The sequence below is a fragment of the Cebus imitator genome, unplaced genomic scaffold, assembly GCF_001604975.1.
Source record: "Cebus imitator isolate Cc_AM_T3 unplaced genomic scaffold, Cebus_imitator-1.0 Scaffold106, whole genome shotgun sequence".
NCBI classification, from domain to species: domain Eukaryota; kingdom Metazoa; phylum Chordata; class Mammalia; order Primates; family Cebidae; genus Cebus; species Cebus imitator.
The window spans coordinates 5201418-5218547 of record NW_016107421.1 but is presented as its reverse complement, the minus strand read 5'-3'; the positions used below and the strand labels follow the sequence as shown (position 1 = coordinate 5218547).

At 60.9% G+C, this 17130-nt stretch overlaps 2 protein-coding genes across 4 annotated transcripts in view; both read right to left on the bottom strand.

The window, feature by feature from the left end:
- Window positions 1–665: 665 nt before the first annotated feature.
- On the bottom strand, window positions 666–5493 carry ERFE (erythroferrone). The gene is made up of 5 exons (XM_017537814.2): window positions 3176–5493; window positions 2102–2358; window positions 1919–2027; window positions 1737–1827; window positions 666–705 (listed from the first exon to the last, which is right to left on the bottom strand). Exons 1-5 carry the CDS (start codon window positions 3558–3560, stop codon window positions 666–668), a joined length of 882 nt encoding a protein of 293 aa, XP_017393303.1. The 5' UTR covers window positions 3561–5493.
- Window positions 5494–13827: 8334 nt separating this feature from the next.
- Window positions 13828–17130, bottom strand: part of KLHL30 (kelch like family member 30) — a 13062-nt gene continuing 9759 nt past the window's right edge. For all 3 annotated transcript variants that reach the window (XM_037741772.1, XM_017537808.1, XM_017537810.1), the window contains 2 exons: window positions 16313–16458; window positions 13828–14881 (listed from right to left, as the gene is read on the bottom strand). In XM_037741772.1, coding sequence (XP_037597700.1) covers window positions 14630–14881; window positions 16313–16458 — 398 coding nt within the window. In that variant the 3' untranslated portion in view covers window positions 13828–14629. The remainder of the gene's footprint in view (window positions 14882–16312; window positions 16459–17130) is intronic.

The window sequence follows — 17130 nt, the reverse complement described above, 5'->3', positions numbered from 1 at the left end:
AAAAAAAATCCAGGTGGTGCACAGACCATCTGTGTTCACCAAGCACGCTGTGCGGCACCCACACGGACCCCTGATGCTCTCCTGACAACCACAGACTCTGGAGCCGGATGGCCTGGCCTCCATTTCTGGCTCTGCTGTGTGAATTTGGGCAAACTAGGCAAGTAGCACTACCTTCCCCAAAACTCTGGGAGAATTCAAGAGCAGCTGTTAGTCTACACACCTGCACTCAATTTTTTTCTTCATTAATAAATTCTACCTTTATGTCAGTTTCTCTACCACTTGCCAAAATTCCCACAGTGCCAGAAAGACATGATCACTTAGGGTTTTAGTAGGAAAATAACATCTCTGGCTTCCCAGTCATGGGACCCAGGGCGTCAGCCTGGGCAGAGCGCTCTCCTCTATTCCCTCCCTCCACTGGTCCCTCAAACAGGCCTGTGGTGGCCGGAAGTACCAGGCCTCTATGAGGTGCTCGGGAAGTCTGAATATCGGGATGCAGAGCAGAGCAGCTGCTCAAGTGGGCAGCGCCCTCAGGGAAGGGCTGTTAGGAGGAAGGAGATCAGGAGTTGAAGCCTGGCTGTGCCCAGACCAAGGTGGGCACTTGGCATGTCCTGGACCCTGTCCCAGGCCTGAAGTCTGAGGGTGCTGCTCCTGGTGATCCTGAGCACCTAACAGCACCTCTCCAGGCCCATGACAGCCTCCAGGGAGCTGTGGCCAAAACAAAGAGGGTCAGTCTGCCCCAGAAGACACCACCAGCTTCACCCACAACACACAGTCCTGCCAGCAGCCAACACACGCCCAGCCAAGTGCCTGACCTTGGCCAGGCCTTCCAGTGGAGGTGGTATCTGAACTGAGTCCCAAGAGGAGGAAGGAGAGAGAGGGCCAGAGGCGCCTGCAGTATTGGGAAAGGCAAGGCCAGAGCCCAGCAAGGGGCAGCAGAGCCCTGGCTCAGATGGGAAACGACCCAGAAGTGGGGGTGTGGTGGTAGGAGATGCTAAAAGTTGGTTCAGGCCAACACACTCTGAGGGTTCAAAGCCAGACTAAGCAGTTTGGACTTGATCTATTCATTCCCATCTTCTCCAGCTATCTGCAGAGCATCTGCACTGTTCCTGGGTGAGGGGTGGGAGGGCCACTGAGGAGGGGGCATCCAGAAAGCTGTCAGGAGAGGCCACTTGGAGTAATACCGGTGCTTGGGGCCCCAGAATGAAAGTCTCCAAGTTGGGAAGGAGATAGGAGGCTGGGAGGAGCTGGGCCTCCTAGGACCTGGGGAGGTGAACGTCTGGGCAGGGAGTGGCCTGGAAAGGTTTTTGTTTTGTTTGAGACAGTCTCACTCTTGTCATGGAGGCTGGAATGCAATGGCACGGTCTCGGCTCACTGCTACCTCCACCTCCCAGGTTCAAGTGATTCTCCTGCCTCAACCTCCAGAGTAGCTGGGATTACAGGCGCACCACACTCAGCTAATTTTTGTATTTTAGAGAGAGACGGAGTTTCACTATGTTGGCCAGGCTGGCCTCGAACTCCTGGAAAAGGTCATTTTTAACAGCTCCTGCTTGCTGTGAAGAGAAGGCCTGATTGGGGGCAGAAGTAAACGGGGAGACCAGGGAGGGTGGAGTCAACCAGGCCATGGTGGGGTGGGAATGGGCGGAAGCCTGTTTAAACAGGATGGTGGCTGTTTAACACCCCGAGCTTGTGGAGGCCGAGTGCACGTGGGTATGGGGTCCGGGTCGGGGCTCACTCACGCGTTGCGCTGGCACTGGGACTGGATGCAGATGAGCAGGCGCAGGCGGTCCCGGGGGCGCGGCGGCCCCCTCCTCGGCGGTTCCCCGAGCACTGCGGGGCAGAGTGGGGTGTGGTCACGCAGTAGGGCGGCAAGGAAGGGCTGGAGGCAGGGCGGGTGGTCCCCCCACGCCCCGGGGCTCACCTACGTGCAGCGTGGCAGTAAGCGCGTAGAAGCCAGTCACGGGCGCCCTATACTGGCCACTGGTCAAGTTCAGGCCAGGGCCACGGTGGAAGGCACCCTCGGCGTCAGGCTGTGGGGAGCACGAACAGTCACCCCGGCTTCTGCCTGGCCGGCCCCACCCCCCTTTCGTGCGCCCGCACTCACCAGGTGGTAGGCACCAAGCTCGTGCAGCACACGCCGCTCCACCGACACGTCCTGGCGCAGGCGGCAGTGGAAGGCGGCCTCCACGCGTGGCGGCCCCGGGGCCCGGGACGCAGCCAGCAGCGCCAGCACGACCTCCACCGCGTCATCATCATCCTCCCTGGCAGTGGCGGAGACCGGGGCGAGGCTTGCTGCAACTGGCCCGGCGGGGCCGCGCGTGCAGGGTCTGGGCTCCGCGCGCTCCCGCTGCCGCACCGCGCCTGGCACAGAGTGAGCTGTGGCCGTGCACCGGGCACCCCTCACCCGCTTGCAGTGTGGGTCCAGCCCCGAATGACGGGCGCAAACAGGGGTGGGGCGAGGCCTTGGAGCCTTTGCTTCCTGACCCCGCAGTGGCTCCCGTTTCCCTCACGCTTTGGGAAGCTTGGGCAGAAGTGCTCCAGCGTCCTTGGCCTCCAGCCTCACCTCTACCCCACCCACATTTTTCAAATAAGCTGGGGGCAAAATAAGCGATAGCAGCTTCACTGGAAATTACAGGGAGGTTCTTCAGCGCAGAAGGTGCTATATTTAAACCAACAGGACATTGAACTGAAGGAAAAACCAGCTCAATTCTAATGACTAATGTGAGCCGCGCTCTGCAGTGGGCCTTAGTGCGGACTCCACAGCTGGGCTCAGCTCTGTCTCCTCCAGCACAGGCTGCCCCAGCCCGCGCCAGTGGTGACTGTGGGTACCAGGCTGAGCTCCACCCGGTGCTGCCCCATATACGAGCCTCTGCTTTTCGCTGGGCTACCGACTCCCAGGCGGGGCAGGGGCGCTGGTCCCTGAGCACCTGCCACACTAGCCAAGTTAACCTTCCTCTGTGGAACCTCCTCCTGGCCATGCCCCCCAACCCCCAGACCCCCTCAGCCCTGACCATTGGCAGACCTGGGCCAGCTCCACTGTTCTGGAGTCCAGCCCGGAGCAGGTACCTCCTTGGGTGTCTGCTGAAGTGCGAGGTTGGCCCCGTCGGCTCTTTGGGACACCATCCCAAGGCCCTGCTCACAGGGGTGTGTGGGTGCCTGAACCGGGGCACACCCCTACCTTTCAGCAGCAGCTGGAACTCCTTCAGCAGCGCCTCGGGTGGGATGGTGGGGCCTGGGGGGCCCTGGGGACCGGGTGGCCCAGGGGGCCCTGGCAAGCCGAACTGAAAGGGAACCTTGGCTGTGAGGACACGAGAGGAGCAGGCTGGGACCCCCGGCATCTCCTGTGCAAGCTCTTGCCTCTGAGAGGCAGGCAAGAGAGCTTCATGGGCTCCAGCCTCAAACAGTGAAAGCTTCTCCTGGAGTGAGCACGAGGACCGTGTTGGAGGTGGGGGCTCTGGGGCCGGGGAGGGCTCTGCTCTGAGGGGGAAGCAGAGGGCGGAAGCCGCTCCTGTGGCCAGGCCTCCTGGAGGGAGGAATGCCAGGCTGCTTTTGGGGACTTGCATCTCAGGGTCTGCACTGGGCCTGGGTCCACCATCATCAGCAACTCCCCACTAGGCTGGGTTGGGACCCGAAACAGACGCCAGTGAGCCCCCTTCAGGGAGGAGCTTAGGGCAGGGTCAGGAGGCTGGGGCAGAGGTGGGAGGCCAGGCCATGGGGACAGCCCAGCCTATGCACCTGCCTCATGTGCTCCAAGCTGGCGTCCCATGGTGCGGTCAGATCCCAGGCAGTGAGATTGTCCCCAGGAGACCGAGAAGCCCGCACCCCGTATGTGCCTTCTTGGGGCTAATAGGAGGCAGCTCCAGGACCAAGTGTGAAATTTCTGCCCAGGCCAAGACCCAAGGCTGAGTGAGTGTGGGAGCCCTGCAGCCGCCAGGACTCCATGCCCCTAGCCCCTGGGAGCCAGACACTCCTGCAGGCATGAGCAAGGTGTCACCCAGCCTCCCGGGCCAGGACACAGAGGGAGGAGAAAAGAGGGAACCACCGAGTACCTGGCATTCTAGGGGTATGGGAAAAGGGCTGGGACCAGGCCCTTAACTCTGGGCTCCCCTTGGGACTGCCTGGGTTCTTCCTCTGTGTTCTCTGTCCCCAGGCTGAGGCATGAGGGGTGTGCCATTGGAAATGGTCAGGATGTAGTGGGAGTGGGTGAGGAGCGAGGAAACAGCTCCCCGCGGCCTGGTGCTGACGGGATGCCGGGCTCACCTTCAGCTTCTTGGCCTTGCCTCTGCTCCTCCTCTTGCCATTGACACCCTTGTCACTCTGCCTGACGAAAAGCATCCAGGCGTCCCGGGGGTCGATGCTGTGTGCACGTTCATCCGTGGGCTCCTGGAACACAGCCAGCCCAGCAGGGCGCTTGGCCTCACTGGGCTCCCACCAAGCAGGTGGGACACTGCAGGAGGTGACTATGTGGCCTTCTGCACGCTGGGACCCTGGTCCTTGTCACCTGGGGTGCCCTCAAAGGCAGCGCCTCAAAGGCAGCTCCCAAAGGGGCCCCCACCCCTCACACCTTCTCTTCCAGCCCATGGAGGACTCCTAATGGAGGTCTCCTAAACAGGCCTCACCATGGCCTGGACTTTGCTCTCATGGGAGAGGCAGACCGAGGATGCAAGGAGGGAAGATGGGGTGCAGGGCTGGTGTGCGGGGTGAATGCCTGCACTGCCAGGCCTCCTTCCTCCAGATAAGCTGTGGTGACCACAGCATCCTCCAGGCACCAGGAGAATCCCACCACCGGGGCACCCACAGGTGCTCAGGAAGAAGCAACTGTGATTATCAGGAAGCCCACCTACTAGCTAACCCTCCTCTGTCCATCCCCCACTGTCAGATGTTCTAAGGAGGCAAATTCAGCCCTCATGGCCGCCTCTGGTTACAGTCCAGTGGGAGAGGGGACCAGGCGAGCTGTCGTGACGTGAGGACTCTGCATGGGACGTTCCCTTCCTCAGCACTTCTGAGACACTGACTCAAGCACGGACAGTGATGCTTCTGGAAGTCCCCATTCCTGTGTGTGCTGCATCCTGACTGATGCTGATGCTGCCACTTAGCACTGTTTTGGGAAGAACCTTCCTGGGAGAGGCCTCGGGCCCACTGGGCTATCTGGGCTCCAGGCAAGGCTGCAGCTGGGAAGGAAACCGACCCAGGAGGGCTTAGATGAGGTCATGGGTGCTGACTTGGGGAGCTGACTATGCCCTTTTATCAGAGACGGAGCCAGCTGCCAAGTCACTGCCCTTGGTTCCTGGCTGCTCTGGGGGGACCCAGGGCCTTCTTTTGGGAGCTGGCTGACCAGTGCACAAGCCAGGGTGCTGTGGTGGGAAGATGAAGGCTGTGTGGTTGGACGGAGAGAGGGTCCAGGGTGCCCAGGGCCCTCAGCGCCTCCCTGCGCCTTGCAGGGCTAACTGCACCACCTGCTGGCGGCTCTCCACCCCCCCCCCCACCCTCTTCACTTTACAGCCTCAGGGTGCCCCTGTCAGCAGAAACAGCTGCAAAGATTCAGCAGGCAGGCCAGGAGAGGTGTGCCCAGCTGACCCTCCCGCCTGCACCTGTAGCCTGTGGGTGGACTCTGACCACAGTGTGGTTTGGGGGCAGAGCTGTAACAGACAGAACCATGTTAGCTGGGGTCCCAGGAGATGGCCCTAGCAGTGGGGCCCTGGTTCTGGCCACGAGCGGTCGCTCAGAAACAAGCCTTGGAGCCTGGGAGGACCTCTGGTGTCACCTTGTGCCCCCAAACAGGGTCCAAGGCCAAAACTCCACCTGGAAGCCCCTGAGCCTGTCCGCCTCCTGCTGACCGTGCCCTGACATTTGGCTGCTGTGCCCACCTGGGTGGTTTGGCCAACTGCAGGGGGAGGGGGCACCTTCAGTCCTTGGGAAGTGACTGGGGGTGGTGGGGCTGGGATAGAGAACTCCGGAGGCCCCCAGGGCTGGCTACACCCGCACCCCCTCTAGATCCTTCCTGGCTCTCCCCTCTACTGCCCTGAGCATCTTCGGGATAAACAGCACCTGTGCCCACCCACCTTCCCTGGAGCAGCTCTGCCTCCCTGACCCAAGGCCCGGCCACACTGGGGCTCCTCTGAAGCCGTCCCCTCCCCAGGCCTGGGCCACACCTCCCTAACCTGACCACCCTCTGCTCAGCAGTCCAGGCTCCAAAACCCAGAAGCGGAGGGGGCAGGGCAGAGCTCAAGATCACCCCTTCCCGGCCAGAGGCCACTCGACGCAAAGCCAGTCATTCCCCACCCTGAACAGCACCCTGCCCCCACACCCGCAGGTTTTTGTTTTTCAGAGAATTGCGCCACATAGATTGGGGGGGCGGTGGCAGTAATTTCTTACACTTTTTACAAGCGCGTTCTTCCCAATTTCCTCAAGTCATTTACACTTTACCTAGCTGGCTCTCAATTTCCTTTCTGGCCCAAAAGAAAAGGGGGTTTCCGCCGACCTAGCAGAACCTTGCTTTAAGTAGAAGAACACCCCAAAGCCAAGGTCAAGGCTGCCCCCAGCAGCGCCCCGCCGGGCCGAGGGCGGCGCCGACCAGGCCCTAAGTCTCGGCGGAGCCCGGAGCCCCGGAGTCGGGCGTTGCTGCCGCTCTCGGGGTGAGCGCGGGCCTGGCCTCCCCGCCCGCCGCAGCCGCCCCGGGCCGGGGCTTGCGGGCTCGGGCTGGGTCCGGAGCGGACCCCGGCGTCTTACCGGCGGATGGGCGGCCAGCCCCGCGCGGCTCTCCCCGGGGCCCCGGGGCAGCTCGTTCCCCGGCGGCGGCTCCTCGCGGGCGCGACCCCTCGAGGGCGCCCCAGGCTCCGGGGAGCCCAGGCCCGCGGCGGCGGCCAGCAGGCCCGCGTAGAGCAGCAGCAGGCGGGCTCCGGCGGGGCGGCGGGCCGGGGCCATGCGGGCGGCGGGTCCCTCGTGGCTCCGAGCGCGGCGTCTCGGGCGTCCCGGGCTCCTCGCCTTATAACGCGCTTGAATCCCCCGCCTCGCCCGAGACCGCGCGCCCGCCCGCGCCCCCTCCCGGCTCCCGCGCGCGCTGCAGGGGGATGGGGGCGTGTCCGCGCTGGGCGGTGCGGGAGGGGACAGGGAGGGGTGTTCCCCTGCTGGGCGCTACCCCGGTGCTGGGGTCCCTCCTTCGCGCTGTCCCGCGCTTCTGCTTCCTGGGGAGCAGACGCCCCTTCTCCCGGCCCTGGACCCTCAGCCCCGGGAGCCAGGCGCTGCCTTGTCCCACCCAGCCCGAGGCATCCTCTCTTCCCTCTCCGTCACCCACGTCCTCTGCAGGGACCCCTGAGGTACCCCCTTCCCATTCTCCAGGCCGCGCCCCGCGAAGCCCAGGCCTCTGCGACACGAATAGAGCAAAATCGGAGCCGGGAGACCCTCAGGGCCCCTTCTCCGCGCCCCTTTCCCAGGCAGGAACTCCCCCTTCCGGGCCTTCTCTCTATACCTGGGGTGCTCTGAGCGCAGGGACTCACTGTTCTTCCGCACCCAGTGCACCTGCAGGGACCGAGGGGACGCCAAGAAAGAACTCAGGACAGCCGCCCTGCCCTGATGAGGCGGACCGTGGCCTGGGCTGGGAGAACTGACCCCTGTTGTGCCCTAACAGGGGTGTGGGGACAGACCAGACCAGAAGCCAGTCTGCCCACCGCCCACCAGGGTCAGTGTCCCCAGAGGCAGATAGACCCTGCAGGCCTTGGAGAAGGTGGCAGAGAGGCCTCTGGGCGCCCTCCCAGGAAAGACCCCAGCCCCATCCCACCCCTGGCTTTGTTATATCACATGCCCTTTTGGCTATCTGCCCCCCACGGGATGCTAAGCCAAGGAGGGTCGCACACCTGGCTTGCTCGCCCCAGCCCGGCAGGCACCTGCCCCTGATGATACACAGGGCTTTTTGTTAAAGAGCAGGAGAAGTAGAAATGCCCCCCCACTCACACCCAGGGTGGCTGTTCACCTCTTTGGAGAAGAGGCCTCTGGGGAAGCGGAGGCCTCCCCCTGTCCTGGTTCACAGGATGTGGCAGCAGGCACTGAAAGGGGTAGGGGGTGCCCCCCCCAGGCTTGGGGGATGGGCCAAGGTCAGTCCTCAGACGCAAGCTGGCCCTTGTCACCTGCCTTTTCTGGCCACTCATGCGTTCCACCTGGCTGGCTTCGTGCCTGGCAGGTGGAGAAACCAGGAAGTACCTCATACTTCAGGAAAAGCATGGGATCAGAAGGCGATCATTCCCTGTGATCCACCTCTTTTCTCATAGGATATGGGAATGGTGTCGAGTTGGGTGGAGTGGGTGTTTAAAGAAAAGCATGCCCTGCCCCGCATGAGAATCTGTCCCGCAGGGCTCGGCAAGTCCCATAGACTTACTCTATGAAGATGTCTTTGAATGGCAGGTGAGGATGCTAGAGAGAAGTCCTGCCTTTAAAAGCCACAAATGGGCCCGCCTATAACCTCAACACTTTGGGAGGTGGAGGTAGGTGGATCACTTGAGGGTCAGGAGTTCAAGACCAGCCTGAACAACATGGTGAAACCCTGTCTCTACTAAAAATACAAAACTTAGCCAGGCATGGTGGCAGGTGCCTGTAATCCCAGCTACTCCGGAGGCTGAGGCAGAATTGCTTGAAGCTGGGTGGCGGAGGTTGCAGTGAGCTGAGCTCGTGCCACTGCACTCCAGCCTGGCGCCTGGCAAAAGAGCAAGACTCTGTCTCAAAAAAAGAAAAGCAAGTCTTTAGGAAAACATTTGAGAAATATGAGAAACACTGGCTGAGGTCATATGTGCCCAGCAAGATATCCGAACTTACTCCACCTGCGAATATTCTGCAGGTTTGTTACAATTAAGGACATTTGCTCCCAAATTCATGCATATAACGGGGATGTTTTAAAGCCCTCAAAGCACGAAGGGTTCCTCTGGTGGGTTTTCGTGTCTGGTTCCATTGGAATGTCTATTAAGAAGCCTGATGTATGGAACTTTGTCGTGACATGTCTGAATGTGACATGCACCTTCAGTGTAATGTGTTAACATTTCGTTCGGTTTCACTTATTCAGAGGGACCGTGTCTGTGGCCCACAGCACCTGGCGTGGGATGCTTTCCTGTATTCTGCTGGTAGAGAGGGGCTCCTGTCCCCAGGAGGTGCAGCTGTGTGAATGGTACCTTCTCGCTTCTGGAAAAGCTCATCCACATCAGCACCTCATCCCATTTCCCACCAATTAGCCCAGAGAAGTAGGCAGCTTGGCCAGGACGAAGCCCATGGGCAGAGCGGGCATGGGGCTGGAGGGGCACTCCTGCCCACTAGGCAGGTTACATCTCCATAGTCTAAGGTTTGCTCGTCAGGGTTCTCCCTATTCTAGTTGGTGTGAAATAAGAGATCCAGGATGAGTTGGAGCATTGCTACAGAAAGCGAGGCCCTGTCTTTTCCCTGTGGGTAGTGGGCATCCCACAGCCTGAATTCCCTTCGGGGCCCTGGCTGCCCTATGGCTCAAGGTGGAGGCTGTTTGGCCCCTCCCAAGCCCTGGGAAGGTGAGGCTCAGGCTCTGCCACTGCTGGCAACACTGAGAACACGCAGGGATGAGGTGTCCCGATTTGGGGAACATGACCCTTAAGATACTGGTGTGATGTCATTTCACTTCACAGTGGGGGGCCCAGCTTTCAGGCCAGCATTGAAGACAGGGGCTGTTGCCATGTGAAAAAGTTATTTTCCCAAACAATGAACAATCCTAGTGATGTCACAGGCCCTGCCAGAGGGCCCAAATCAAATCGGTTCTGGTGCCGGGGCAGCCTTCTGTAACAGTCACGAGGGGATGGCACTGCCTGGGCTGGGGGCGGACAGCAAAGAGGCCAGGGGCTTCAGGTGGGGCCCCTGCATGGCCTGTGGTCACATTTCAAAGTGGCTTTCACTCAGAGGAAGGTGGAGCTTAGCAAAGAATCACACAGATCAAGGAGCACCAGAAATGGGGGCCTTCCCTGCAGAGGCAGCCCACGGGTCAGAAGCGGGGCTGGCATCAGGCGGGTCAGTGTGTCCCAGGGTGGAAGGGCTGAATGAGTGGCCGCAGAATGGGATCATTGGAGCAGGAGGCACCTCCCCCACGCGCCTTCACGCCTGACTGAAATCTAATCCTCATTCTTGGGCCCTCATGTCACGGCCTGGGCCTGGCTTCCCAGCAGCCTCATGCAGCTAAGCTGTTCCCACTCTGCTCTCTTCCTCCAGAGGAAGGACCTTTGCCGATGAAGTCATGGGAATAAAAGCTTCCTTTACCCCGAAAACAGTGGGAGCGTGAAGTCAGCTTGTTGTGTGACCTCCCAAGGCCCAGGTGGGCAGCCTTCGCTGTTTACCGGGCCTTCAAGCAAGCCCACGGCATCATCTAATTTGTAAATCATGTGATTATCCCCATTGCACAGATGAGGAAACTGAGGCTCAGATCTTGGGATTGGCCCAAGGTCATGGAGCCACCAAATGAAGCCACATCCGGGTCTGGCCCCTACAACTTGAGGTCAGTTGCTCTGGAGAACCCACAGATTGAGTTCAGTTAAGTGAGCATTTGCGCAGTTCCTGCGACATGCCGGGTACCAGGCTGAGTCCTCGGAATCCGCCGTGGCCTCCTGCATGGGTGTGTGGGCAGTCTCGGGTCTCACGGGGGACAGTTCTTTCTCACTTCTGCCCAGAGAGTCTCTTGAGTTTTCTGCTAATTATCTACATGATTTTAATAGATTAATTAAAAGAATCATCTTTAACTCACCTCTCGGTTGAATGCAATACCATTTTGGAAAGAATCACATTCTTAAATGTGACTGTGATCCAAGTCACCCTGGCTTCTGAGGGAGTCACGATGGCTTGTGGAGTCTGTTCCAAACAGGACACTACCCCATGGAGATTCCTGTCCTAGTCCGCCTCACAGTGACAGCCACTCGCCTGGCTGCGCTGCCATGTACCCGGTGCCACAGAGCCCAGGAGAAGCAGCAGCACACACAGCACCAGCAGCTGCACTTCAGACCAAGCAGCTGGCACTGTGCTGGGCATGGGATGGAAGGCGAGCGACAGCCCGGAGGTGCAGACATCTTACCTGTGTATGTGGCCCTCTCTTCTTAGGCCTTGGCCCATTCTCCATCCGTGCGCTGGCTTTCAACTGGATCAACTGATTGCCCAGCCAGCTCAGGTAGTGGCCTGTATCTGTCTGTTTTCTTGCTATAAAGGAAAACCTGAGGCTGGGTAATTTATAAAGAAAAGAGATTTATTTGGCTTACAGTTCTGCAGGGTGTACAGGAAGCATGGCGCCAGCATCTGCTTCTGCTGAGGCCTCAGGAAGTTTCCCCTCTTGGCAGGAGGGGAAGGGGAGCAGGTGTCACACGGTGAGGGAGTAAGGGAGAGTGGCGGAGGTGCCAGGCTCTCCGACGATCAGCCGTCTGTGAACGCACCACCATTACTGCACCACGCTATGCATGAGGGATCTGCCCCCATGACTGAGATGCCTCCACCAGGCCCACCTCCAGCACCGGGGAGAGTCGGAGGGGACACATCTCCAAACTACGTCATGGTCTACACTGACTATGGAAAGCTGTCAGGTGACCAGTCCATTTAATCACAGCCACACGAGGGTGTCAGTGGCCTGATCCCAGCAACCACTGTCCCTGCCTGAACAGGGAAGATGCCAGGTAATAAACGGGCCTGTCTGGGAGGTGTTGGAAAACTCAGGTCCGATGGAAGTGGCTGGAAGCGTGCATAGGCCCGAGCTCGGCTGGGGACCCAGGGGAGCTGAGTTAGAGCTGGCAGTGCTGGGCCTGGCTGAGGGCCCTGTGTGCTCACTGAAGGCTAAGGAGCCTCAGTTTACCCAGCATCCTCTGTGGGAAAAACACCACGCACCTACCTGGACAACATGAGCACGTGGGGCAGGAGAGGTGGGTTTCACCCGCACACCCCTGTGGGCTTTGCACATGTTCCAAGACTACGCACTCCCCTTTCTAGAAGCCTGTGTTGGCCTCACACCTTCTCACGAGTCCTTGCTTGCCTGGGATTTTGATGACGGGAGGGGATGCCTTGGCTGCCCTGTGATGTCCCTTAGTGAATGAGTGCCTCAGCGTCTCTCCATGCAAAGCTCTCAAGTGGGTGACGAGTGCTGGACCTTCTGGCCACCTTCTCCACCTGTTCTCTGTCCCTGAGTGGCCACTACAGCCTGTCACTGGCCTCTCTTCCCTCTGGATCCTGGTTGGATTTGGCCCGTAGGAGGCACTGGTGGGAGACAGGGGACAGGCCAGAGGGAGGGGGGGGACTGGGCTCTGCCACCTCCTCCCAGCCCCACCACAGGGGTGGTAGCTGCGTCCTCTTGCCAAGGCCCTCTCTCAGGAGCTCCCTGGAGTCTCTGTCTGCCCTTTCCCTTCCCCCAAGATAGAAGGGGTGGCGCTCCTCACTGCCACTGTCCTGGGACGCCTCTCCAGCCGCTGCGCTCCCTTCACCCTGCCCACAGCATGGGGAAAGGCCGTCAGGAAACTCTCCTCAGCCACTCACCTGAATGCCCAGCAGGCGCCTCTTTCCTCCTGGGGCCCTGCAGGGTGCAGCGGCCCCCTGAATCAAGAGCCAGCTGATTGGGCGAGGTGCACTTTGGCACCTCAAAGCTGGGAGCCAGGCCCTGGAGAGGCTGGTGCCCTCCACCCGAAGCCGCCTGTATTCCCACAGGGTGTGCAGGGGTGGACAGCGGGCCTTGCTCTGGCATGCGGCCCTTTTGGCTACTTTGTGATCAAAGTCAGCCTATTTTGACATTTTGTGTCTTCAGTTTTATTTAAAATATTTTTGCAGAAATGGTTTACATGGAGGCTTTGTTTTTAAACAGCCCTTTGGCTGACCTCCTTCCATCACTGTCTAGAAAACATTTCGGATTTCCACATGGAAACAGAGCCCAGGGCCCCAGAAACGCTCACCCTTGCTTCATCCAACCCACCTGCCACCGAAGGTCTCAGCTCCCGGCTCTTGTTCCTTTGGAAGCACCCAGAGGCCTCACCCTGTATGGCCCTCCAGGGTCAACTCTCTTCTCCCAAAAGATTCTCCCTGAGTGCGGGGTCAACTCACTTCTCACTGCACTCAGCCCACTCCCTGTAATCCCAGCACTTTGGGATGCCAAGGTGGGCAGATCACAAGGTCAGGAGTTCGAGACCAGCCTGGCCAAAATGGTGAAATCCTGTCTCTACTAAAAATACAAAATTAGCCAGGTGTGGTGGCGGGTGCCTGTAATCTCAGCTACTTGAGAAGCTGAGGCAGGAGAATCGCTTGAACCAGGGAGGCAGAAGTTGCAGTGAGCCAAGGTCTCACCACTGCACTGCAGCCTGGGTGACAAGATCGAGACTCCATCTTAAAAAAAAAGGGGGGGGGGTATAAGAGGTCCGGTCAGAGAGCAAAGTGGATCCCTATCTATGAAAGCTCCAGAGACCCGGGAGTTCCTATCCTCAGAACCTAAGGATATCAGAGGTCCCTCTGGTCCCCAGGGGAGGGGGTGGTTCAAGGAGGAAGCCATGGGCTGGCCCTGGAGAGGAAACCTGGATCTGGCGGGAGATGGGAGCTGTCCAAGGCCTCCTCAGGGCAGTGCCAGAGCCTGTGCCTGGCCGGGCCTGACTCCTGACTTCTAGCCCCATGTGCCAGGGTGGGGCCTGTAGCAGTGAGGACATGCCACTGGGCACCCAGGGACAGTCCTTCACTGTCTCCTTAGCTACAAAGGTGGGTGCCTCATTCAGGATGGGGGAGAAGCACTGGGAGCCTGAGCCAGCCAGAGTCGGGCTGCAGCCGGCAGGGGGCCCATCAGATGCTACCCCCACCCTCAGGAGGCTGCCACCAACGCACCCAAGAGTCTCCCGGTGGAAAATTTCATTCTGATGAAAAGCCTTTGTTCTGACACAGAGAAGGAGGCCATCCCTCTCGAGAGCAGCCTCTCCTGCTCACCTCCCTGGGGCCCTCCGGCCCTGCCCCACACCCTCCTCCCTCCTTCCTGGGGCCTCTGTGGGCGCTGCCCACTGGGTGCAAGAGTTGGGTGACGGCCTCCTTTGTCCACAGCACCAACATGCAGAGGCTGTGTGGGGACCCAAAGCCCATGCAGCCAGCCCCGTGTGTGATGGACGCGGAGCTTGAAGCCTAGAGAGGGCAGGTGGCCGGCCCAGTCACGCTGCTGTGAGCCAGGCAGAAGCAGGCCCACGAGGACCTGGTGCTGACCCCATCTCCAGGGCCTGCCCTCCCCGGCAGCCTCAGTTTCCTGGACACTCTGTGTTCACCTACATTCATGTAACTGCTCCCGAAGCCCCTGCTGGGACCCAGGGCAGGAGCGGAGCGCACGAGCTCTGGGAACGCTGGCCGGCCCCCGCTCCTCTCTCGGAGGTCTCAGCAACCCCCGGGCAGCAGAGCTTCCTGTCCCTGTTATTCTGGCGTGCAGCACTCAGACCCTTGTCACTGCTCAGCTCGGAGTACGGTGGCTGCAGAGACCAAGGCTGTGTCCCCTGAGCCGTGCCATCTCATCACCCCTGGTGGCCCGAGCCCAGCCTAAGCCCTGGAAGGAACGGTATCTCCAAGTGGACAAAGAAGCAAAAATGAAAGGGGACCGTTCCACAGGGCATGAGGGGCTGCTGTGGGGGCCCCTCCCCGGGGAGCCCGCCCTGGCTTAGTGCTCCTGGGCGGGGCTGAAGGGCTGCGTCCACTTGGACATGTCCAGGAAGACGGCGGAGGCCCCGTGGTAGAGCCAGAGCCGGGGCAGGGCGCCGTGGCGGGTCCAGGTGTCCCGAACCGTGTCATAGGCCTCCATCTCCACGTGGTAGTCGCCTTCCATGCCCTGCCAGCGGCCGCCCGTCACGTACAGCGCGTCGCCCAGTGGCACCAGTGCGCCATTCTCATGCAGGCTGTGCTGGGACTGCACCTGAGCACAGTTAGCGGGTTAGCGTCCTGCAGGCGGAGGCCGGGGAGCAGGGCTGAGGGTGCCCTCGGCAGGGTCGGGGAGCGGCAGAGAGGATGGCCGGCCACCTGGCCCAGACCCCCTCCAGGGCACCAGAGCAGAGTCCCTGGGCAGCCCGCCCAGCCCCTCGCACTTCCTCAGACTCTTCTTTTAGTGGGGAGGCCCCTTTCCCTCTTGACCCTCATCCCTCGGGATGGCATGTCTGCCCCTGCAGTCAGAAGGGGCCCGGGGCCTGAGCCCAGAGTTGCCTCCTGGGGAGTGTGCCTGACTCGAGGCCTCACTGAGGCTTCCCTGTCTCACAGGAGACACCCAGGGAGAGCCTAGCCCGCCATGGATGGGCCCCCTCGCCTCCCCTCTGCACCCCCTGCTCAGTCTCTGGCCTTGGGAGTGCCCCTGAGAGGGGCTGTGGGGTGAGGGCTGGCAACTTTCCAGAGGCTGGAGAGAGCTGCGGCTTCAGGAAGAGCCCGGGCGGGCGGGAAGCGGGAGGCCTGTCTGTCTGCAGATGAAGACAGGGAAGAGATGGGGACCCAGGCCTGGAGAGGGCAAGGCAGAGCCCTCCTATGCTGGCCCTGAGCCTGGGACAACGGCCTGGGCTGGAGGAAGGCCTGGCTGTGGCCCAGCTGGGAGGGTACACGCTGGCCTGGCAGGGCCCACCCGCACCTGTCTCACCGCTGTAATGGGGCCCTTGGGTCAGCTGAGCGCTGATGCCAGGGGACAGCTGTGGGCAGCAGGACTGCAGAGGAACTGTTGTCACCAGGCTGGCAGCCTGGAGGGCGGCTGCAGGGAGTGCCACCTTCTCAGCCTGCAGGACTTGGGTTAGGTGGGCAGGCCCTGGCATCTGGCTTGGTGCCAATACCCATGCCCAACCTCCTGGGCACTGTCCCCCTCCACCACAGAGGCCGCCCAGAGGCCTACCTCCCGCCCCTTCCTCAGGGACTGATGGTCAGAGAGGGGGGACATGGTGGGGTGCTGCTTAGGACAACAGGAAAGCCACAGGGCTGGCTGCTCTCAGCTCACGCTCAGCTCAGGAACCCCCTCCCTGGCTTGGCCACCAGGGGCAGAGGACGCATTCCCTCTTGTCCCTATAGCAGCCTCCAGCTGAACCTGGTTTTGCTCCCTGAGAAGGCGGACAGGCCACCCCTCTGTAGGAAGCTGGGCGTGCAAGGACAGAGCACCAGTGGCCAGCAACCCTGAGCCATGTCTCCCACTGTCACTGTCTCCCCTATCCTCAAGGGGACTTGGGCCGGGGCACTGCTGTCACCTTGTAGCCTGGAGGGATCTCAGCCTGTGTCCCCCCCTTCATTGTGGGCCCTCTGTGGGCACCCCCTCCTCACTTCCCAGGCTGGCTCTCTGTCAGGAGTCCCGGGCAGGGCTCACACGTGGTGGTGGACCCACCTTCTGCCACAGGTTGGCCCCGGGGTCGTACACGTAGACCTTCTTGGTATTGTCCCCGATGAGGTAGAGCGCCCCATGCAGCGCGGCACAGCGTGGCGAGGACAGGTACTTGGGCAGGAAGGGCGAGGCGATCACACTCCATGCATCTGCGGGGGGCACGGGCACCGGCCACCATCACCAGGGTGGCCAGGGCGGGCTCCCCCACTCTGAGGGGCCCCAGGCTCAATGCCTCTCTGAACCTCAATGAGCCCATCTGTGAAATTGGAGTAGGTCCCTGCGGCAGCTGGAGGGACCCACGCCTGCCTCTCACCCAGCCTCACTCTCTCCCTCTGGGGGCAGTGACCCCTCACAAGGCTACAGCATAAGTGAGGGGCTGTGGAGGGTGCAGGGTCCCTCAGGACTCTCCCTGTGGGAGGGGGCGTTAGCCTGGCTGCAGCCCCACCCACCACACCCTGCTGGGGGCCCCTGGATCTCTACCTCCTCCCTGCCCAGCCCCCACCCCCAGGACTGGTACCCAGATGGGCCTTGCCTGGACCCTGGTCCCAGTTAGTCTCTTGAGGAGTCCTCACAGCCACGCCTCAGAATGGATCCCACTACCATCCACACTGCCCCCCTACCATCCACGCTGTCCCCGCCACCATGCACACTGCCCCCCACCATCTACACTGTCCCCAACACCATCCACACTGCCCCCCACCATCCACGCTGTCCCCGCCACCATCTACACCGTCCCCGCCACCATCTACACTGTCCCCAACACCATCCACGCTGTCCCCGCCACCATCTACACTGTCCCCAAAACCATCCACACTGCCCCC